The 22,608-nt window shown below is 48.5% G+C and overlaps 10 protein-coding genes across 10 annotated transcripts; 4 read left to right on the forward strand and 6 right to left on the reverse strand.

Moving 5' to 3' along the window:
* Window positions 1-912: 912 nt before the first annotated feature.
* On the forward strand, window positions 913-1,705 carry COCCADRAFT_3417 (uncharacterized protein; the record flags this gene model as incomplete). Its single annotated transcript, XM_007712107.1, has 2 exons — window positions 913-1,030; window positions 1,077-1,705. 2 exons carry the CDS (start codon window positions 913-915, stop codon window positions 1,703-1,705), a joined length of 747 nt encoding a protein of 248 aa, XP_007710297.1.
* Window positions 1,706-3,185: 1,480 nt separating this feature from the next.
* On the reverse strand, window positions 3,186-6,118 carry COCCADRAFT_90976 (uncharacterized protein; the record flags this gene model as incomplete). Its single annotated transcript, XM_007712153.1, has 5 exons — window positions 3,186-4,043; window positions 4,107-4,776; window positions 4,831-5,739; window positions 5,788-5,876; window positions 5,924-6,118. 5 exons carry the CDS (start codon window positions 6,116-6,118, stop codon window positions 3,186-3,188), a joined length of 2,721 nt encoding a protein of 906 aa, XP_007710343.1.
* Window positions 6,119-7,339: 1,221 nt separating this feature from the next.
* On the reverse strand, window positions 7,340-9,292 carry COCCADRAFT_91016 (uncharacterized protein; the record flags this gene model as incomplete). Its single annotated transcript, XM_007712154.1, has 3 exons — window positions 7,340-7,519; window positions 7,631-8,506; window positions 8,570-9,292. 3 exons carry the CDS (start codon window positions 9,290-9,292, stop codon window positions 7,340-7,342), a joined length of 1,779 nt encoding a protein of 592 aa, XP_007710344.1.
* A 1,870-nt stretch (window positions 9,293-11,162) lies between these two features.
* Window positions 11,163-12,472, forward strand: COCCADRAFT_35127 (uncharacterized protein; the record flags this gene model as incomplete). The annotated part of the gene is made up of 3 exons (XM_007712132.1): window positions 11,163-11,205; window positions 11,264-11,629; window positions 11,679-12,472. 3 exons carry the CDS (start codon window positions 11,163-11,165, stop codon window positions 12,470-12,472), a joined length of 1,203 nt encoding a protein of 400 aa, XP_007710322.1.
* Window positions 12,473-12,679: 207 nt separating this feature from the next.
* On the reverse strand, window positions 12,680-14,258 carry COCCADRAFT_91077 (uncharacterized protein; the record flags this gene model as incomplete). Its single annotated transcript, XM_007712155.1, has 3 exons — window positions 12,680-13,715; window positions 13,766-13,848; window positions 13,911-14,258. The coding sequence occupies 3 exons, from the start codon at window positions 14,256-14,258 to the stop codon at window positions 12,680-12,682; spliced, it is 1,467 nt and encodes a 488-aa protein (XP_007710345.1).
* Window positions 14,259-15,066: 808 nt separating this feature from the next.
* Window positions 15,067-15,954, forward strand: COCCADRAFT_35129 (uncharacterized protein; the record flags this gene model as incomplete). Its single annotated transcript, XM_007712133.1, has 2 exons — window positions 15,067-15,333; window positions 15,424-15,954. The coding sequence occupies 2 exons, from the start codon at window positions 15,067-15,069 to the stop codon at window positions 15,952-15,954; spliced, it is 798 nt and encodes a 265-aa protein (XP_007710323.1).
* A 43-nt stretch (window positions 15,955-15,997) lies between these two features.
* Window positions 15,998-16,937, reverse strand: COCCADRAFT_90926 (uncharacterized protein; the record flags this gene model as incomplete). The annotated part of the gene is made up of 3 exons (XM_007712156.1): window positions 15,998-16,424; window positions 16,473-16,821; window positions 16,871-16,937. The coding sequence occupies 3 exons, from the start codon at window positions 16,935-16,937 to the stop codon at window positions 15,998-16,000; spliced, it is 843 nt and encodes a 280-aa protein (XP_007710346.1).
* A 357-nt stretch (window positions 16,938-17,294) lies between these two features.
* Window positions 17,295-19,106, forward strand: COCCADRAFT_35131 (uncharacterized protein; the record flags this gene model as incomplete). Its single annotated transcript, XM_007712134.1, has 4 exons — window positions 17,295-17,610; window positions 17,660-18,419; window positions 18,467-18,704; window positions 18,765-19,106. The coding sequence occupies 4 exons, from the start codon at window positions 17,295-17,297 to the stop codon at window positions 19,104-19,106; spliced, it is 1,656 nt and encodes a 551-aa protein (XP_007710324.1).
* A 193-nt stretch (window positions 19,107-19,299) lies between these two features.
* On the reverse strand, window positions 19,300-20,462 carry COCCADRAFT_91036 (uncharacterized protein; the record flags this gene model as incomplete). Its single annotated transcript, XM_007712157.1, has 3 exons — window positions 19,300-19,764; window positions 19,855-20,383; window positions 20,440-20,462. The coding sequence occupies 3 exons, from the start codon at window positions 20,460-20,462 to the stop codon at window positions 19,300-19,302; spliced, it is 1,017 nt and encodes a 338-aa protein (XP_007710347.1).
* Window positions 20,463-21,073: 611 nt separating this feature from the next.
* On the reverse strand, window positions 21,074-22,189 carry COCCADRAFT_3427 (uncharacterized protein; the record flags this gene model as incomplete). The annotated part of the gene is made up of 4 exons (XM_007712108.1): window positions 21,074-21,206; window positions 21,255-21,405; window positions 21,456-22,101; window positions 22,154-22,189. 4 exons carry the CDS (start codon window positions 22,187-22,189, stop codon window positions 21,074-21,076), a joined length of 966 nt encoding a protein of 321 aa, XP_007710298.1.
* Between the last annotated feature and the right edge of the window lie 419 nt (window positions 22,190-22,608).

Genomic DNA, 22,608 nt, shown 5'->3' on the forward strand with positions numbered 1-22,608 from the left:
TCTGAGCGAGGCTATGCTCTCCAACACCAAACTTCAGGCGAGAACATTATGACACGGAAAAAACAACCGCCACGGCTGCAAAGCCAGCCCCTTTCTTGTACAAAGTGTCGAGAACGGAAGGTGAAGGTTGGTTCTCACTGAACATGCCCCTAGATCCCTCTACAATAGGCTGGACACTTATAGCGCATTCGAATCAAATGGCCCCGTTCTTTGAATAGCTGATAGATGATAGTGTGACCGCACGAAACCATGTCCAGCCTATTGTGTTCGTGGTCTTCCCCGTGAATGCCACTTCATAACTGAAGACGGCAATTACACCCCAATTCAGCAAAGTTACGAACTCCGTAAACTTCGGGCCGAGAATGTTCGACTGAAGGAGCGATTTCGCGTACTCGGTATACCAATATATGATGATCAATCTGATCACACCTCACCTCCAGGTTCACACACCGACAATGGGCTTAGCCCAGCGGGAAAACGGCGGTCTATGAAGCAGAGCTGATGTTAAGAGTCTGAGTGGCAAGACAGCATATACTTTGGTTCACCCGGAATAGCCACTGTCATCAATGATGTGGGTAGATGTTGTAACCCGTGAGAACGTGGCTAACATTCATTGAGTTTAGTTCGGTCAACACTGACAACCCGACAACATTGACACACATAATACCATGTCCAGTAGACATATTCACATCGGAAGACACCCCAGCGTATGGATTTGCCACGCTCTTCAGTGCTTCTTCTGGAGAATGTATTCCACAATTGCTCAGTTGTCTCCCCGCAAAACCTGAGTTGTCAGAATACATGGACGTATTTGAACATAGTGTGAGCATGCGTATCCCTGCAGAAGTATCCAGAGTTGAGACAGAGCGTTTTCTATCAGATGCTAAGAGTAACTCTCACTCCTGTCCGAGTATGCTGGCATTGATCCTCGCAGTCATTGCTCTTGGCGCGCAGCACTCGATATTGGGAAAGAATGGCAGCTGCGATGCCGCTAAAATGGAAGTAGAGGCGCAGAGAGGTAACGTCTACAGTAAGTCGGACAAGACATATAGCTGCTCAGCTCACATTATCTGCAGTTGCCGCATCAATGCAGGCTTTACGATTGGCTTCGTTTATGCACAAGCCGTCTCTGGTGGCCGTCCAAACACTCATATTGATCGGAAAGTACTTGGCTAATAGTGGAAGATTCTTAGACGCATTCATACTATTCGGCACTACTATCAGATTGGCTCATTCTATCGGTCTACATTGCAACCCGAAACATCTCACATCCTTCTCCCTAACTGAAGCGGAGGTCGCAACGCGTCAAAAGATTTGGTGGTACATGCTCCGAATCGACGAGGAGTATTCCATGACATTTGGGCGACCACTGGGAATCAGCAGCATTGGCGCTTGCTCCTGGCCCCAGGAACTCATAACAGATCCCAATATGCTGCGGCTCGGAGATTTCATAATGCAATTCACCGTGCTTTCTAGGCAGATTCTGCGCAGCGATCGACTCAATGATTCTCAGGTCGATGAGTTCACAAAAGAGCTTTGCGGTTTGTTGGAGACGATGCCTGAAACACTTCAGTTTGATCTTGCTTGGATTGATGCGGAAAGCACATCGTCACAAAGCCTCTGGTCACTCAGGACCATAGCGACCGGTACGCTGACCAATTTACTTTTGTTGATCCTATCTCATCTATTGGAGAACTACCAGTAGATGGAGCTTTTTATTCACGGCTTGGAATAAAACCAATGACATTCGGCGGAGCCTTTTCATATGCATAGCTTTTGCTGTTATTGGTGTCCAGGGAGAAAAATATTATGTTCTCAATATGTTTACTTACAAGAAGCAGTTTTCCATTGCAAAGCCCGTACCTATATCATACTTCTTAACCGACAGAGAATGCATCAAGGAGCGTTGAATGATCTGCAGGTCAGCAGAGATACTACACTGCATCAGCAAACCGTAAACCATTCTTGTTCAAACAGTTCATCACCCGCGCCGTCGCCGATAGCTTATATTCACGGCCGAGCTATCGTGATAACCTCATCAAAAGACATTCTTTCTGCATTTTGGTTCCTCCATCAGAAAAATCCATCAGCATTGAACTGATGGCGTCTTGAAGGCCGAACAAATTTGATTGATATTCAAAGAACTCGAAGGAAACAGCGTGCATAAACTTGCGAGGATCGCGGTTGAAAAGATTAGTCGAGGCCTCCAGACGCTGCACGACATCGTTGCATAATCACCACACGGCAATAATCAAAGCCACGATCGGCAAGAACACCATACTGCCGGGTATGGAGCTGAGAAAGATGGGGTATCACAAGGATGGACTGGGATTGAAAACGTCATGGGTCATACTGGCATGCAGCTGTTAGAGACCTATGATCTAGGAACACCATCACAAGAGACTTTTACTCTCATAAACTGGGGTATGCCTGATTCGTCAACCAAACACTCAAAAAAAAATGGGAAATCAACAATGGGAGCAGAGTAACATGTCGAAATCAAGACCACATAACGAGGATACTAGGCAAAGCAGCAAATCGCTCGCACAACGCGCCACACCATCAACCAACGATCACACGCAGCAAAAACGTTACACAGCTCTAGCCTCATATGCAGATCACAATCGACTACCCCCCGCAGCCGCTGAAGACGATTACAGCACAACATACTCATCACTACAAGCCGATCCGTCATCCCCTCCTCAAGAACCGGACACAACACCCTTCTCATCCCCCTTTCCACAGCACAAAAGTTGGAACAATGAAAAGCCAATGCCTTCGTGCTCCGAATACAAGCACCTCACTCCATAGACCATCCCATCTGCATCCTCATATCGTGCAGATACGAGTCTCCCTCGTACAAAGCTACCGATCCGGTGCTACGGCGTTGAGTGATTAGTATGTATATTCCACCGAGACCTAGCACTTTCGCAGATATGAGAGTTGTGTCTTATGGGAAGCAAGAAGCGACCAATTATGCACACAGCATGGATAATTTCGATAAGGCGAAATGCATTGAGTTCGGAGTTTTTTTTTACAAAATGCCAGAATGGATTATCGAGACGAGCGAGGTTGCTTGGAAAAAAAATTACCACGGACAACACTAAAACACTCTCCATCTACCTCACCAGATATTTTTACCAAAAAAACCGTCGTAACTTGCAGCTTTAACCCAATCTATCCCATCAAAACGCCTTGCCCTGAATCGGAAACCCATCCAAATCACTCCCCACCCCCATGACACCACCCTCCCACTCCTCCCCTAGTGGCATAAAATCCAGATTCATCCTTCCTTCCCCCCCACCACCAGCACCACCGCCAGCACTACCCAGCTCGTCACCAAACGCGCTCAGCTCGGGAAAATGCGCGCTGGCGAGCGCTGAAATGGCATCTTGCGCTTCGTACTCTGAGCGGATCCAGCCGGTGTTGTGCCTAGACTGTGATAGGGATGAGGAAGATGCGGTGGTGGAGGGTGTGGAGAGGGTGTGATTGAGATCGGGGCACCAAGGGGGTGGGTCGGAGGAGGATGGCGGGATTAAGATGTAATTATCCGAGTGGTGGTGGTCGTCGAAGCGAGGAGGAGGTGGTGGTACTTGAGCGGCTTGAAGGGATAAGGAAGGGTGAAGCGGTGGACTCGTTACTGTGGTGCTAGAACTCATTGTGCGTTTATGTCTTGTTCCCGATGTGTTGGCGCGGGGCCGCGGCGTGCTGCCTAAGCTCATTTGGCGTTTTTTATGCCAGGACTGCGTGGTGCGTGAGGTCATGTCTGCGTCGGTATCGATAGTACTGCTTCTGCGGGCGGGGATGAGGCTAGAGGGCGGTTTGTAGATGGAGAAGGAAGTTGCGGACAGGGGATCCGGGCCGCCGCGGAGTTCGACCATTACGGCACGTAGCACGGTGGACATGCGCTCGGCGGGCTGGTAGGTATGTGCCATGTCGGAGAGGGCAGCGGCGAGGCATTCGAGGTATTGCATGTTGTTTGCGCGGGAGACGGGGTCTTTGATGAAGGCTAAGGCTGCGACGAGAGCGGTTGCGGCGGTGCCCTAGAATTCACTGGTTAATATTTGTTCTTTTTTTAAGAGGAATTGAGTTGTACGGATACGTACGGCATGTTGCATTCCAGTGATGAAGATTTGCTTTGTGTCGAATCGCTGGCGATGCTGCCAGTATATCCTTGCTACTCTGATTGCATGTTTCGTGCATACCGTTCTACTCAGCGTAGAGAAATGGTCGTCGGGTTCGTTTTCGTTGCCTGCCTGGTCCTCGTAGAGCGCGAATGGGCGATGCAGTAAGATCAGACTTGAGTGGTATTGCTGGTGCAGCAGGAAGAAACTAACGGGTGCTGTTGCGATGTTGTTTGGCGTCCATCGAAGCTGCTCGGGTAGTCTGGCGTACCAGCTGCTAAACTCGCGATCTAGCGCTGCCATGCGTATGTACTGGTTTCGATCGATCACAGTTTGTGGATCTGACATGATGGTTTGAGAACGATGAGGATCCATGTTTTCTGTTATTTTACCGGCGAGCTCCATGAGGTCGAGAAGAGCTTCGTAGATCATGGTTTCCGTACTCTTCTCGGGACCAGCGGGGCGACAAGTACCGAGACGCTCGAATTTCTTGGTGAGATGATAGATTTCTAGATCCGCAGACTTCATGGATGTTGGACGACCGAGGAAGAGTGCCCAGTACTTGTCGTAGATCACGCAGGCCCAGAGAGTCATCTGTCGAATCTCAATCTCGCGGGGAGGGAGACCTAGAGAACGTGTGTCGAGGTGGAGACTAAATCAATGTCAGTAATACTTCTAGGTCCCCTACAGAACTTACAAGACATACCCAATGTCGAACGCAAGTCTCACAGCCATGCCGGCATACATCCACCCACTGTTGTCCCTGCCAACACCGCACTCCAAATCTCCCAGTAGTAGCAGTGCAATCACACTGGGTATTCCGCCAGGCCTCTCAAGCTCCTGATCAAGCATATACTTGGCCTCACGATGCAAGGTACTCTCCATGCCAGGCATACTAATTCTCTGGATATCCGGTCTCTCCTTGTTAGCAAAGCGAAATCCCATAGCCAAAACACAGACGTGCAAAAAGCCAGAATAGAACTGCGTGCGACCCGTCTCGCGATCCCCATTGAAAGCATCTTGGTGTAGTACATGAAGGACGGGGTTGTAGAATTGCCAAAACAGATTCATGAGATAGTCGTATGTTTCGAGTGGGAGAGAGCGTATAATTCTGTCGGCTCGGCGGGCTTGCTCATTGAATTCCTGGGTGATGTTCAAAGGGTTGACAGACTCGGAATGTACGTGGCAGTTTGTTGTCGGGCCAAAGTATCGAAGACGCCCGTTGAGCTGATCAAATGAGAGATGGCCGCGTGTAGACAAAAGTCGGTTGACCATGCCGTCCTTTTTTGGTGGGGGTAGCATGGGCGGTGAACCCACGCTGTCTGCGTCGCCATTTGAGATATAGGGGCTGAGACCGAAGTCTTGTTGCTCAAAATCTGGGTAGTCTTCCGGAGGACTTTCTTGGCTAACAGGACTAGAGTTATCGTTGTGTGCAGTCGTGTGCTCGGTAACCTTTCGACTTGGCGAGGTGGCTTCTTCCTCGATATTCGGAGCATTATGTCGTGTTTTGGGTGGATGGTTCGCTGGAGGTATTTCCTCGCCTCGCTCCTTCAGCATGGCTTCAAGAAGAGCGACGCGGTCGGTGAGAGAGCACATGTATGCTCTCGAGATCGGCCTATACATTTATTAGCCACTTCTTGGATATTTGATACTGTTGACATACCTTCTCCGCTCATCGTCATTCTTGATCACGCACTCTACACCTGATCGTTTACACTGTGTGCACTCTTTCTCTCCCGGAGGTACCACACACTGTAGCTTGTCAGAAAGGTTCGTATCTAAAAAGGTAGTAACCATACACGAATCCTACGGTCTCGGCACGAGGCACAGGCGATAGATGCTCTGTGACGGGGTTTTGAAGACTTCTCTTTCGAAGATGTCTTCTCAGGCACGTTCTGATCGGCCTTGCTGTCTTTCCTCGACTTGGGTTCTTGTGATTCGGGTTGTTGCTTAGTCACTTTGGGTGTACTCGATATTTTGTTCTCGCCAGCCATTACTTTCTTTAGGGTCAATTTTGGCGTCTGGCGCGTTGGACGCTGCAGATCAGTGTGTAAGAGGAAGAAGGGATGCCACGTATAGTGCGACGAATGTCTTGGGGAGAGACTGTAAGACCCACCACGATGGCAAGACTCGACACTAAATCCAGACTTCGGCCTGTACTGAGCGACTGGGCTAAGACTAGACCGAAACCTTTCCCGCCAAATGCTGGGGGAGCAGCATGCGTCCGCGCCTTGGAGGTGGGGCCCCGCAATTCCATTCTACCGGGCAGCTCTTCTCGACTCGCTCCAGACGGCATTTGCGATAAGGAGTGCCATGCTTGCTCTGAAGTGATATGCTACTAGCCAAGTTTGGTCCTGGATTGGTATGCCCGTATCGATCCGAACGCTCGGCGCAATGAAGGGAGAGCAAGATGACCCTGAGCTTTCCGGGCGCGGAGGATTCGCTTGTGAGGAGAAGGTTAGTAGGAAGTTATCACTCAACATGCTGCCCGTTGACCGGTAATGAGCCGAACATGCATGCGACCGCCGTAGCCAATCCTAGAGATCTGCTGTAGAGATGCGGTGCATTCATTCCGGGGCAGGAGTCACAGGGGTTTTTGGGTGTGACGCGCATTCAGCTACGTACGTAAAGCCTTGACGTGGTCCTGTTTCCACAACTCTTCCAATGACAGCCCACTACCCTCGTAGCGTGGTGCATTTCTCATGGTACCCCAGAATCTGCGAGTCGTGTTGGAGGAGCTGAGGGTTCAGTCTGACTCGAGATGCGTCGGAGTGAGGGGGTGGATTGGGAATGGGTGTGGCGGAATCTTGGAACTGGTAACCGTCGCGATCTCGAGGTGGAGGCTAGGATGTCAGCATCCGCGCCTACACCTGCTGTATGCGGCTTCGCAAGCAAGCTGTCATCACCACAGGTGGACGTGCATTTAGCTTCTCAGCACAAGTTGACATGCGCGCTGTCTCTCGAGCCAGACGACGCCGGATGAAACCCCGTATCGGTAGTTTTATGCTACACAGGTCGATGAAATTCGATGGAGGAGCTGCACAATGAACGTCTCGTCGATTGGACCAGAGGACGAAGAAGAAAGCAAACAGCTATTGTGTAGATCTTTCAAACATCTTAGTGAAACATTCCGCTCAGTATAAGTAGACCAAAAAGAACGCCATGTCCATCCAACCGTATGCCGTACCATCAAAGACTGTACACCCAGTGTCCCCTCAATCCACATCCCATTCATGGTCCCAGTTCCTAATGTAGGGGCTGAGCCCATGCAAGTCCCGTGTTGCCGTCGCCTTGACATCTCCGTTGCCCAAAAATGCAAATCGATTCTTGTATCTGTATACGTAGTCGTAGTCTTCCCAGCGCGGGTTCTTGATCGTTTTGAGAAAGTGAATCGTCTGCATCCCGTGCGTTAGTGGCTGAAGGAATAATGCGGGGTAATACAGGAGGAAGGTAACGATAGCAAGGTAATGGGACGGACGATCATGGGTTAAACGGGAGTAACTTACAGCACCTGGCCACAGGTAGATTCGGCCTTTTGTCGACCCATTCTTGAACCAGCTACGACATTCTTCTTGCCACACGGTCGTCTTGTGGAACTCGTCAAAGTGAGCGTAAATCTCATCCAGCGCTTCTTGCTTCACGCTCATTGCTTTGATGCCCTCGCACTGCATCTTCTTCATGCACTTGACACCATACTCGATTGTTGTCTCGATGCTCGGTAGTAGTGTCCCATTACTCCATGTTGCACCAGGGCCCACTATGGTGTAGTAGTTGGGAAATCGCGGTGCTGAAACACCCATGTAAAGATTAGGCCCATCCGTCCAGTCTTCCTTGATGGAAACCCCTGAGCCATTGCGCACGGTAAAGGCTGGTTGGAAAGCGACCTGGAATCCAGTAGCGCATACGATTACGTCTAGTTTGTGGACTTTGCCATCGACTGTCTTTATGCCTTCTGGAACCACGCGCTCGATCCCATCAAAAACTGGTGTAACATTGTCTTGCGTGAGCGCTTCCAAGAAGCCGTCTCCAGGCGAAATCCGCCTGCAACCTACAGACCATTTGGGAATGATGAACTCTTTCAATTTGTCGTGGCCAGGACCCATTCGTCGGTGCATCTCTTTGGTAATGACGTCCTTGAACTGGTTCTGCAGCTCGGAGTTTTGCTGGTACATACCAAACAAGCTATTGATCTCCGCTTCTATCTTCTTCCTGAATTCCAGGTGATATTCTGGGTCTTCTTTGAACCTCTTGATATCAGATTCGGTGAAGGTGTACTGACGCTGGCCTGGATCGATGTCTTGGCCCTTTTGAAGGTTGTCGGTGAGTGCACCAGCACCAAAGGGTGGGGATATCCATGTTGGACTTCGCATATATACTTCAAGCTGTGGAGGCAAGATATCAGACTTTTGTTCACTACATCCGTGCCGGTTGCAATCATGACTTACCTGTTTCACAATCTTTTGTAGTGAGGGTACAATTTGGACGCTCGTCGAGCCAATGCCGATGACACCGGCAGTGATATTGTTGAAGTCGACACTGTGATCCCAACACGCTGAGTGGAGTAGTGGACCTTTGAAATCATGAAGTCCTTGAATTTCCGGCCATTTCCAGTTGTTCAGGATACCTGATCCATTGACCAAAACATGCGCCCAGTCTTTCCTCATCGAGCCAGTCGCTGGATTTCTGATGGTCAGGTTGTAGCATCCATCTCCATCGTTCCAAGCTGCTTCCTCGACCTTGCTGTTGAGTTGCATGTACTTTTTGCTTCCGTGCCTCTCTGCAAAGTCCTCAAAGTAACCTTGGATTTCCTTCCCTGATGCGAAGAATGTTGACCAGTCGGGTTTCGGGTCGAACGTGAAATTGTAGTCGTGCGAGGGTATGTCACAAGCAACGCCTGGATAAGTGTTCTCATACCAGGTTCCGCCAAAGTGTGGGTTCTTGTCAAAAAGTGTCAGTTCCCAAGATCCAGGCTCTAGCATCTTCTCCATCTTGTATGCCAAACAAAGACCTGACGCGCCGGCACCAATGCATGCTACCCGTAACTTGGCAGGCTTTGAATGGTATTGGTTCAGGATTTTGTAAGGGCCGTCAGTATGTGATGGCGGGTAATCATAATCATGACTATGACCATTAACGTGGGCCCCATTTGGCATTCTTGCATCACCCATCGTGGCGATTGTCAAACGCAGACTCAGTGATCTGAGGCTGGCACAGAATCGAAAGGTGTGGTTTATCTTGATGTTTTGGTATAACCGGTGGAGAAAACAATATGCAGCAAGGAGAGATGAGGCTGCAACCTTAAGGCAAAAGGCAGAGTCTTAGGACAATAGACAATCAAAAAGAAAGGACATAAAACGCATCACAATATTCCGATATAATGGTCAATGATTGTGGAGTGTTTAGCCGTGGTTCGGGTGACTTCCGACGTTGCACGAAACACGGATCAGTTTAGGCCCAACTTCGTTGCTTCTGCTTTCGGAAATAAAGGTGTATCTGGGAGCGAGATCTTTGGCTACTCCAGTTCCCCTCCATATGCGTCGCTTATCTGAGGCTTGTGGCTGCATGATGATTCAATGTTTAGGGTGTGCGCCTGCTGAGGGGTTACGGAAGACGTTATGCGGGGTGACTCCGATACTAACAACGCGTTTTTGATTGCTGTATCGGTGCCATCGGGAAGTTCGGCATCTGGAAGATGTCCTTGAACACAAGGCTCGAGCTTTGCCCATTAGGTGCATGTACCTTGCAGTGGCGAGAGAACATAGTGTCTCTTGGGTAGTGATTGGACCCACCACATGGATACGAGCCAACGACACTGCTACCATCACCAACCTGAACATAGCAGCAACCGGTGTGATCTTTGCTCTTCTGGACAAGGTGACCATATATTATGGCAACAATGAATAGGAGCTATCGTTAGTCGTTTGTTTCGGCGTCGCAGCCAATAAACAGTCAACAGGGTAGACAACGGAGCACACGGTGTTGGACTAATGGTATATTTAAAAAAAACCCTAGGCGCATTTATCTGAGATTGTGTTTATTGATACCCTGTGGTGCAGCGTTATCGACTTCTCACTTTTTCTTCTCAGTCAAGCGTATTTGATGGTCAAAATGATGGACAAGACAGATGTTTGTTCGGGGAACAAAGTGTGTACGAGGTCCAGGAACGTGAGGTCCTACTTTATGTGATCATGCACAGAATACAGTAATATGACTTGCAGCTATACTTCTGACCTTCTTCCCATAAGAATGAGTTGACATGTTTGTGGCCTTGAAAGCATTTGAAAATTGCGCAATATGTCTTCGTAACGTTACGGGTTTTATTCAACCCAGCGAACTACAGTGATCACTCGTACGCAAAATATTTCCCCGGATATTGCTACAGAATTCCTCTACCCGCTACTTATGTAAGGGTCCAAGATACTGAACAGTCAGTCTTACGCTGTTATCGCAGCTTCCCGCATATCATCAAACATCTTCGTAGCCGGAGAAAATTTTAGGTAACCATGACAAAGCATGCAAAAACGGCCTCAGTTCGGCTCGTTTACTCGGGCAACTTAAGCGAACGACTGTTGTTAACTCACCCGGGCTTGATGATGCACTAGTATCGTCGTTGACCCCGCCATCTATCGTCCCTGGTTCTAGAATAGCATCAGCGTAGGATACCATCGAAGAGCATATTGCAGACTGAACCCCCCGCAACATCAATACTGACAGCTCGTAAGGAGCGTTGAATGTTGCACCTTGAGCTACATATTCTCCTCATTACTTGTTTGTGTGAATGCTGACTGCTCGACTCGTATGGCTACCCTAGCTGCTTGATGCCCTGCTAGTCCATTTAGCTGCTCTAGCTAACCTCTCTTTCTCACGACGTGGCCTGGCGCAACCTAAAAAATACGTTGACAACATCTTGGCAAGTATCAGACGGATGAGAAAGAATATACCTGTAATAGGTGTAGTATAGAGTCGAAGTTGCAACAAGCGTTCATCTCTCTCTCTCTCTCCAATTGTTTTACGCAATCCCATCGAATCCATTGAACAATGTCAAAATCTGCGATCGTGTTCGGCGCCTCGGGCGTAACAGGTCAGTAACGGCAGTGCATGTGGTGACCCGGCACACTGATTTACGTTCGACCAAATAGGCTGGTCTTTCATTAATGAGATACTCACCGAATACCCCGAAAAGGGCACCTGGAAGCGCGCTCACGCTCTCTCGAACCGTCCAATCACCCTCTCCCAAACCCTATGGCCGGAAGATCCTCGCCTCAATATGGTCTCTGGTGTTGACCTGCTCGCCCATAGCCAAGAGAGTCTTGAGAAGGAATTGGAGGAGAAGATTCCTGATGTCGCGGAGGTAACCCACGTATACTATTTTGCATACAAAGCGGGTATGGATGTAAAGAAGGAGCTTGACGAGGCACTGGAAATGTTCTCAAAGGCGGTCAAAGCAGTTGATAAGCTATGTCCAGCTCTTGAATTCATTGTGCTGCAGATTGGGACGAAAATCTGTAAGTCATACATTCTGACTACAAGGTAGGAAATAGACTGACTTGGCAGATGGTTGTCATCTCCGCGCCAATCTCTCCTGGTATGAGTCGACGATTCCCCCTGGCTCGTCGGTTCCCGCTCTTCCCTCGCCTCCCCTCTCCGAATCAGCCCCACCTATACCCAGCCCACATGCCGAGCACTTGTTTTACCACGCGCAGATAGACTTTATCACGAAATACGCCAAAGACAAGAAATGGAGTTTCATTGAAACCAGAACAGATCTCGTCGTCGGCTTCGTGCCAAATCAGAACTACTACTCCATTGCCACGTCGGTAGCATTTTACCTAGGCGTATGGAAGGCAGTCCATGGCGAGGGAGCAAAATGTCCATTTCCTGGCACGGTAGGAACCTGGAAGGCCCTGAGTAACGATGCGAGCAGTGATATGATTGCACGTCAAACAATTCATCTTACGCTTTCTCCCTCTACCGCCAAGGGTGCTGTTTATAACCTCGGCGACTCCAAGACACCATACAACTGGGAGGCCAAGTGGCCTGTTCTTTGTTCATACTTTGGTCTAAAGGGCACGAAGCCTCTCGCGGAACCAATTGACATGCGCAAGTTTATCAACGACAATATGGACACTTGGCTGGCAACGGAGAAGAAGTACGGACTGCAAAGCGGACACATTGATAGTGGCCGTGGAATGCAGATCTCTGAGCATTTTCTCATGACTACTTTCGACTTTGATAGGCATTTCGATTTGACAAAGATCTACAGTACGGGATTTACGGAGGAGAGGACACCGAAAGAGGCGTGGTGGACGGTGTTCGACAGGATGCGCAAGGCAAAGCTGATTCCATAGGAATGTGTTGTCGGATGTACTGTTGTACCCGAATTAAACATTTCAATTATGCCGTAGCGCATGGCCTAGTCGACACTGAATGAGCAGATGGATATAACATTGCTAAAATATACAACGTTCAATGATATTCGAGATCTCAACTTATTGATAAAGATCGCAACCCGTGCCGCAAGAGACTCAATGTCTGTTGAGCCTGCCCTGAACAATCTAGAAATTCATGTTGATCATGATAGTCTTCGGCTCCGTAAACGCCCTGAGCGCATGGATACCACATTCCCTACCCAGCCCACTCTCCTTACTTCCTCCAAACGGCGTGTTCATAAACATCAAGCTGACACAGTTGATACCCACCATGCCGCTGTCAAACTCACTCGCTACGCGCAGCGCCCTATTGATATCCATTGTGAAGACGCCAGCCATGAGCCCGAAATTAGTGTTGTTCGACAATGCCAGAACCTCCTCTTCCGTCTTGAACGATTTGACCACGGAAACCGGACCGAAGATCTCTTCGCAGTGTAGCTCAGACTTTGCATCAATGTCTGTAAAGACTGTAGGCTCAATGTAGTATCCCGAGTTACCGACGCGTTTGCCGCCAACAGCGAGCGTACCTTGGCCCATTTCCTGGCCGCGCTCGATGAAGCCTTGCACGCGCTTGAATTGTGCTTCGTCAACAAGAGGCCCAATAGTCGTAGACTCCTCATCTGGATCTCCGATTTGCTTGACCTTGTCCTTCATGGCAGCCTTGTACTTTTCGATGAATGCATCGTAGATGCCCTCTTGCACGTACACGCGGCTAGCAGCAAAGCACACCTGGCCCGTGTTCGCCGTGATGGCATCGGACGTCCATTTCACCGCGTTTTCCAGATTGCAGTCATCAAAGACTACGGCTGGAGACTTACCGCCTAACTCGAGTGTGACGCGCTTGAGATTGGATTTTGCGGCCATTTCTTGGATCTTCTTCCCCGTGGCGATGGAGCCTGTGAAACTTACTTTGCGGATGCGCATGTGACTGGCGATAAGGGCGCCAGTGCTGCCGTCTCCCGATAGAATTTGGAAAACGCCAGGCGGGAAACCGGCTTCTTTGATGAGTGTGCCGAGAGCAAGAGAGGAAAATGGCGTTTTCTCAGAGGGCTTGAGAATGAAGCAGTTTCCTGTTGCGAGGGCTGGTGCGGCTTTCAGGCCTATCGTACCAATGGGACCGTTCCAAGGTACTATTCCTGCTACAACGCCCAATGGTTCGTTGCTGGGGCCGTGTCAGTTTTTGAATGACATGGGAAGTGGAAATGGCTATACCGGACTATCTTGAGGAAACCGTCTTCTTGAGGCCATGACTCTCCGCCAAACTTGTCAATGAAACCAGCGTTATATCTGAAAGCCTATTGAACGGTAAGATCTACTAGTTTGAATCGTTAGAAGTTGTTACTGCAAGATGACCTACCTCAGCACATATCCCAATTTCGAAGGCTCCAAAAGCCGCTGGCGCACCCAGCGATATTCTCGATAGTTGTGCGATTTCGTTGGCATTATTACTAATCAGGTCGGCAAATTTGTTCATTATGCCTCTCCGCTGAGCGGCACTCATTTTCTTCCATGCAGGGAAGGCCCTCTCGGCGGCATCGACAGCAGCGTCAACGTCTTCTTCGCCTGCGAGAGGTACATCGTTGGCGATGAGCTCGCCATTCTTGGGATTATGCAGTGTGAGCTTTCTAGCAGACTTGGAGTTGACGTATTCATTGTTGATGAATATCTGTTTGGGAAGGTTCTTCGGTGAGTACTGGAGTGCCATGATGAGCAATGTACTGTTGAAATCTTACGGCGAAAGCAAATCACGAGAGGGTTAGCAGAATATTTCAATGCGCAAGAATTCAGGAGGGGTTATCAAAGCTGGGATCAGATCTTCTCGTTCTGCATAGTGCCACTCAATGAGAATATGCAGTTCCGAGGGGATGTAACACACCCTGGCCGAAATGGCATTGGGCCTAATGATGGTCAGTCTCAGCCAACCAAATGAATCCATATGTAGCCGAGGGTACTACGTGTAGAGAAAGTGGCTTGGCAACGACTTGATGGGTGGAGAGTCAAGGATCCGGCTGATGTTAAACTTGCCCGCGCTTTGTTTTCCGCTGCCGTCATGGCATGCGGTAGCGAGTCATCTACTCCACTTTCCCCGCACCCGACTCTGTCATACTATGAGAAATCCCGCACTGAACGGATACCTGTCTTTGAATCGCTAAATTAATTATTCGTATACGCTCGAGAGTCATGTTAGGGCATGGATTAGAAGCGTTCATCGTTGAATAACACCGATGTCTGGTAGCGAAAATATTGCAAGGAATAGCGACGATGACTTAGGGAGAATTGCAAATTATCTATTATCGTCAACCCAAAGAACGGAGGTCATGAGATTTCGATAGAAATATTTGCTTATCCCCGGAAGATCCCCTCCTTTCCTTGATGCGGAGAAGGAATGTTGTACTACACCGGATATGTCTCATACCTCGTAGAAAACACTGGTGTTGCAAGATGCGCTGATAGTTGTTTAAACTCTTTCGACACCCAAAAAAAGACATACCTCATATAAGACGCTTCCTGAGATGCCTATAAAAGTTGCTCTGATTACCGGTGGAGCTTCGGGAATAGGTTTCGCTACTGCGAAGGCCCTCTCAAACCACTTAAGCGAAAACTGGGACATTCACATAGTCGACGAAAACGCCGAAGCAGGCAAAAAAGCAGCATCTGAGCTAAAGGGCGCCTTTTTTCATCAAGCCGACGTTACAAGCTATCAGTCTCTCACTTCTGCCTTCGAGGTAACCTGGACCAATGCCGAACGCCTCGACTTCGTATTTGCAAATGCCGGAATCGTCGAGAGAGATAACTTCTACGCAAAGCATGATCTCAATGGTCCACCTCCCCCACCACCAAACAAGTTCAGCGCCGACATAAATTAAAAGGCCGTGGTTGATACGTCGTATCTCGCTTTGCACTATTTTCGCAAGACCAAAGCCAAGAATGCCGGAGATGGATTGGATCCTGTTCTGATCATGACAGCTTCTTGTGGTGGTCTGTATCCGAGCGAGTTCTGTCCCATTTACAGTGGAAGCAAGGCTGGATTGATAATTTTCAATCGCGCAATCGCATTGGCATATCACAACGAAGGCGTACGCACATCTACCATCTGTCCTGGGACTATCAAAACAGCGTTGATGTCGGAGGAAGAGTGGAAGTTCTTCCCGGCCGAGCATTTTACACCAGTCGAGACTGTCTCTGACACTGTTGTGAAGCTAGTTGAAGGTGCAGAAATGAAAGATGCGAAGGGGATAACAAAGAGCAAGAATGAGATTTGGGGATTGACCGTGGAGGTTAACGGAAGGAACTTTTACTTCAGGGATGGACCTGAGTACTGTGATGACAATATGAAGGAGATGATGACGAATACTAGTATGACAAAGCAGCTGACTAGGATTGAAGGCAAAAGCAAGTAGGGATTATGCAACACATCTGCGCGATTGGAGAGTAATCAATTGTTTAGATCTTTGAATACCGTCCACTTGTCAGTCTCACTCCACCATCTACAGCTATATCCTCTCCATTGATATACGCTGCCGCAGGACTGCACAAGAATACCATCACCCCAGCAATGTCTGAGGCTTCTCCTAATCGTTTCCTAGGATTCATTTCTTCCAGCTCTTTCTGTCCGCCTAGTATTTCAATCAAGCCATTAGCGAGCTTTGAAGGAAAGAAGCCAGGCGCGACGGTATTTGTCGTGATGTTCCTCGGCCCAAGCTCGATTGCGAGCTGTCGCGACAAATGATTCACAGCTGCTTTGGAAACACTATACATGATAGTCCCATGCTCTCCTACATGAGACACTGTCGTTCCAGCCGTTGAGGATACGATAATGATGCGAGAGGGGGAGACGCGAGTGCCAGCGCGCTCCAATAAAGGCGCGAACCTGATGCTCTTAGTGGACGCGCTTCTGAATATTTTATTTCGTACATACAATCTGCAAAGATTGAAGACACCACGGACATTCAGGTCCAAAACTTTCTGGCTCGCCCAATCTGGCGTGGGATCAAAAGGGCCGCCCCAAGTGGCTCCCGCATTGCACACAAGGATGTCCAACTTATCGTCGGTCTCCTGCACCTTTTTAACCAATCTTTCTATGTCCTCAGTATCTGCGACATTCGCGGCGATACCAACTGCAATTCCAGGAACAGGCAACTTATTGAGTTTCTCAACGGCTTGGTCAATGCCCTGCTCTCCTTCGTTCTTACGCGCGGAGATGAAAACCTTCTTTGCTCCAGCGAGGAGAAATGCAGTCGCAGTGTGCAGACCCAATCCTCTAGAACCTGGTAATCTGAGTAAGATTTCATGCCATCGAATCTTGTTTAACTTCACCTCCTGTAACCAAAGCGACTTTGCCGTCAAGATTGAACATGCGGTTGAAGTCCTTAATATCAGACATGATGAATTTCCCCGATTGGTAAAAGACCATAGAGAAACGACAGAATGGTTTATCAGGATACCATACTTGATAAGTACTAGACAAAGATAGTCTGACTCTGAGGAGCTCGGTCAGTGGAGTCCGATAACCAGGTACTTATCCTCGGTAACAAGGAGTGCGGTCTGTGCGGTCCGGGTATCCCGTAGCTGGTCATGTGAGGTGGTTGCTGCAGCTAACAAACCACGTAGTTTTGGACTATAGCGTTGACCGCTTGTGAACTCATTTTCTCTTGTCAATTTCTGGGTTCGTCCGTTTCTAAATAGCTGTCATAGTCTACATCGACCTGATTGAGCGTGCATCCCGCTGTCATCCGCCAACATGCCTTATTCATCGCCTTTCCCCGCATTAACCATCCCGAAATGCAATGTGCTGCACTATCTATTTCCTCAAGAACAAACTCCCTCTGACACGCCACTATGGATTGATTCAAAAAATACAGAGCGCCACCTTACGCCACGGTCCATGCTACAATGGACCAAAAGATTGGCAGTGGGCTTAGATCGTATTGGTAGCAAACCAGGAGAAGTTGTCATGATCTTCACGCCCAATCACATCTTCGTCCCAGTTGCATATCTTGGAATAGTTGGATCAAAGCGTATATTCAGCGGTGGCAATCCAGCCTATACCCTCTCAGGCAAGTCTTTTGCATCACGTGTTTGCCGTGATGAGCTGACAGATCTTAGAGATGGTACACCAGGTTACCAACACCCAAGCCCAAATTCTTCTCGCGCATCCCAGCTTGATAAAAGTGGCAGTGGTTGCCGCAAAAAAAGCTGGTCTGCCAGAAGGTCGTGTCTTTCTGTTTTCCGACAAGCCTTGTGCACCAATTGAAGGGTGTAGAGACTGGAGAGAGTTCCTTCCATCACAGGCCGAGGTGAAAGGCTACGAATTTCCTGCTTTGTCAGAACACGAAGCAACGACTACTACCGCAACAGTAAACTTTTCATCTGGAACTACCGGGCTGTCCAAAGGTGTCGAAGTGAGCCATTTCAATTTGATCGCTAATGGTGAGCAAACTATTTTCATGCGATCTGCCAACAAACCCTGGACCGCTGACAAACGACCCGCTGAGAGATGGATCTCCTTCTTACCATTATATCATGCCTATGGTCAGATGTACACTATTATCATGGGACAGAAACTTCAGGTCCCGTCTTACATCATGCAGAAATTCGAATATCCCGAGTTTCTAAGAATCATCCAAGATCACAAGATAACGCACCTCCAACTGGCGCCTCCTATCTTGATTATGCTGAGTAAGAGACCGGAAACTAAGAACTATGATCTGAGTAGTATCACGGATATCTTGTCTGGCGGAGCGCCGTTGTCGAAGGAGCTCCAGAATGAGATAACTAACAAGCTGGGCTGTGAGATCATACAGGGCTGGGGCATGACTGAACTCACTTGTGCAGGAACGCAAGTAACTGGTGGCACAATAGATGAGTAAGGCAAGAATCATGCTTAACTCGAATGCTGTTAACGTTCAATAGTTCTGGAAGTGTGGGCAACTTAGATCCGAACTGCGAGGCCAAGCTCCTCGACGATGACGGCAATGAAGTTCCCGAAGGCCAGCCCGGTGATCTCTATATCCGAGGACCACAAGTCTTTCTGAGATACTGGCGCAACCCCGAAGCTACGAGAGAAGCATTGTCTCCAGATGGCTGGCTGAAAACTGGTGATGTTGCCGTCGCGAAGAAAGGATGGTTTTGGATTGTGGATCGCAAGAAGGTGACTATATACTGAAGGGAAAATACAGCCCGCCCAAGTCAAGTCCTAACATGACTACAGGAACTAATCAAAGTGAATGCATTGCAAGTTGCGCCTGCAGAACTCGAGGCAGTGCTACTCCAGTATAACCCCATTGCTGATGCAGCTGCTGTGGGGATCACGATCGATGGTCAAGAGTGGCCCCGCGCTTATGTTACACTAAAGGAGGAGTATAAGGGCAAAACGACTATTGAAGACATTCACAAGCATATGAAGGAAAAGGTGGCAAAGCACAAACAGCTTGTTGGTGGTATCGTATTTGTAGATGAGATACCGAAACTACCATCAGGAAAGATTGTTAGAAAGCTTTTGAAGGAGTGGGCAAGGAGGGATGCGGAGAAGATGAGCAAGGCCAAGTTGTAAATAAGGGGTACAATCACGATTGGACCTTGAGAATCAGATCCTTATATCTTTGACGCACATATCGATCATCTCTTGTTACAAGAATTCATGAGTTGAAAAACAAGTTTCGAAAAGATAACTCATCATTCAGTGTCTTGCCGAAATACCGACACTACGCATGGTTCCTAACGCTACTATCCCATTCCCCTAGTACTTAAAACACAACGACCTGTCTTTTCTCGGCAAGACCCTTTTTCATATCCTCCACCATATTTGGCAAATCTTCCAATTTACGATACTCGACTTCAGGTTGTATACCATGTTCCCCGGTAAAATCCACCGCCTTCTTCATCCTCTGAGAAACACCCATGCTCTCAGCCTTGATCTTATATCGACCCAACGTTAAGTCAACTGCATTGATGAAATCAAGGTTGTTGGGTGGAATCCCGACAACCATGAGCAACCCTCCCGTACGTAAGAGATGGGGTGCGCCGGCATACGCCATGTTTGAGCCAGAGTAGACAGCAGCTGCATGACAGCCCTTACCATCTGTGAGTTTCTTGATCTCATCAATATAATTTGGATTCGTTTTGGAATTGAAAGTCGCATCAGCGCCGAGTTTCTTTGCCATGGAAAGTTGAGAGTCGTTTATGTCGAGAGCGATAGTTTTGATACCCATCTGCCCTATTTAGTCAGCCTTGGATTCATCTCGCCTCTTCTAACAACAAGGGCTCGAGATACAATAAAGGAAATAAGAAAACTAACGTACCGCTTTAGCATACTGCACAGCATACTGACCCAACCCACCACACCCCACAATCGCCAGCCACATACCCTTCTCCAACTCGCACGAGTCCACACTATTAAACGCCGTGATCCCCGCACAGAACAATGGTGCCGTCCTCTTCATATCGAGGCTCGCAGGCAACTTAATCGCATTCATCCAATCCACAACCGCATACTCTGCGAAGAACCCATCCACCGCAAAGCCTTGCAGCTGCTGCTTCCCTGTCTCACACTGCGAATTGCTTACTTTGCAGCCATCACACGTGAAACAGCAACCAGTGAAGTAGTTGAAGCCGATCGCGTCGCCGATAGAGAAACCGTGACCTGAGGCTTCGGAGCCCATGGATTCAATATGGCCGACGCCTTCGTGGCCGAGTGTCACAGGGTAGTTTTTGCGAAACCTCGTTCCAAGGTCGGAGTGGCATAGTGATGCAGAGTGTATTTTGACTAGGAATTGGTAGGGTTCTGGGGTTGGCCTGGGTATGTCGTTGATGACGACCTTTTGTTCTTTGCTTATGGTTGTATGAAAATTTGTGGGATTGTATGGGTGAGGGAAGGAGGAACTTACGGGTCCCACTGGCCGGCTTTCATGATTGCAGTTTATTACGTGATACTTTAGTGGTCAAGTCCATATATATTTGAGTAGCACGGTGGCTCGTTCTCAAGCTATATTTGTACCTAGACAAATTCCATCTGTTGCCGGTATTCCGCACCATTGGCGAACATAGTGTGAGAACCCTGCAAGTGATATGACGAGGCATCCTAATAAAGTCAGTCTTCCAAAGAACCTCGTAAATTGGCAGGGATTAGCCAGATGCATTAGGCAGTGTCCCCTTAGGAGGAATAGGAAGTGGGGCCGACAGGAAGAAAGCGGGGTTGAGTAGAAAGCGAGGCTAAAGGGTAGAGAGTGCGGTCAACAAGTAGTAAGCGAGGTGAAGAGGTCTACGGATATAACAAACACTCGGCGATTTTCTCACTAGACTACGGCATGCTTTTTCCGGATATCGTATCGTTGGTGCCGGTAGAACAGCACATATTGCACTAGCCCGAATCAAAAAGGCTATTTTTTGCCCAGCAGTGTGGGAGTTGCTAGACGACCAATTGGCTAGGTACAACGTATGAGTCCTTCATCTTTACCTCAAAGAACACTATAGTATGCGTACGTTTCTAAGTGTTTGCAGATGGAACACAAAGATAGCTCCTTATGCTAGGACAAATCTCACTCCTTCTATCATTTTTTCAAAGAATTCCTTCCTCGGCTTATCAAGCTTTGAAGATTGCCAAGCCATAAAGAAATGCGGGTAGCCTTCATACATGTCGAGTCGATTGAGTACACTAGATGATCATTAGTACATTGGTCAAAAAGGTATATGCTGTACATACCCTGCTTTATCAAGCTTTTCTTTCATAAGCAAACCATCGTCTCTCAGCGTATCGTGTCCTGCAACGGCAAGGTACACCTTCTTCAAATCCTTGATCCTAGAATGCAAGAGAGGGGAACCATAGGGATCGGTTGGCGGTGGGCCAAAAGCGTCTACGTGATGTTAGCACTTCTATTAATTGGAAATGGGGGTTTCATGTTACCCCAGAACGCCCGCATTGTTCCTGCAGTGTTGAGAGTATGCCGGTCATGTTCCTCCATAGCCGTATACTTGGCCTTCAAGTCCTTCGGTACCCCATCTGGATGGACTGTTGCCGGCATAAGGCCAATAACACCCACGAGCTGCTCTGCTAGTCCGTCATCTATAGCCCTCAGTGCAGTTGCCAACGCGAGCTGTCCACCTGCTGAAGTGCCCGCCGTGAGGAACTTTCCGTCAGCGGTGTTCAACCGCTTTGAATTCCTCAAAGCCCATTGCAGAGCCTCGTAGCACTCGTTCATCAATCCCGGATGTGCATTCTGGGGCGCAAGTCCATATTCAACGGAAACAACCACCATATCACCCGCTTTTGAAACGGCTCTGCTAAAAGGATCGTCACCGTCTACGTTGCCCATGGCCCAGCCTCCACCATGATAATACATACAAACTGGCCTGTCACCTTTGTATGATTCAGGTGTGTATATGCGCAGCTTGAACCCTTTTTCCGTCGTAATATCTTCTGTTTTAACAGAAGGATCTGGCACAGGAAATACGTGCTTGGCTGCCATAAGTTCCCCGATACGTGTATATTGTTGGAACAAATTTGAGAGAGGCGGCTCCAGGATTATACGCTCTCCGAATTCCTCTTCGAACTGAACATCGGTCAATATGGATTGAAGGACCCGTTACGAGGTTCGTACAAACCTCTAGCCATGGCTTTGCAAAACCCTCGTTAGCCATTGCTCATGAATTGAGATCGTTCTTTGAATTGAGATGATTCTTTTGTTATTGTTGAGATGTAAGATTGATTGTTTGAGTCCGCAAAGATCTGGCCTCTGAAGGTATGTCTATCCACGCTAACCAATATTTGGGAAACAGCGCCACATCAGCGGTGACTTCTCCATATGTGATGAACTGCAATTTCCACAGTGATGAACTTAAATCGCCAAGTATCGCACTTGGAGAGTTCTATCTCCGTTCATGGTGTAATGCGCATATCCAGCATCACGGATGTTGTTAGTGTCATGAGTAAGGAAGCGTAGTACTAGTAGCGTAGTCTCTCCACACTGCATTGTGCGGGGGCGGTACTCCACCTCCGCTCTCCACCTTCACGCCTAAACAATTCCGAAGAATCCCGTCAGTCCCCAGAACTCCAAAGT

The sequence above is a fragment of the Bipolaris zeicola genome (genome assembly GCF_000523435.1).
Source record: "Bipolaris zeicola 26-R-13 unplaced genomic scaffold scaffold_39, whole genome shotgun sequence".
In the NCBI taxonomy this organism is placed as follows: domain Eukaryota; kingdom Fungi; phylum Ascomycota; class Dothideomycetes; order Pleosporales; family Pleosporaceae; genus Bipolaris; species Bipolaris zeicola.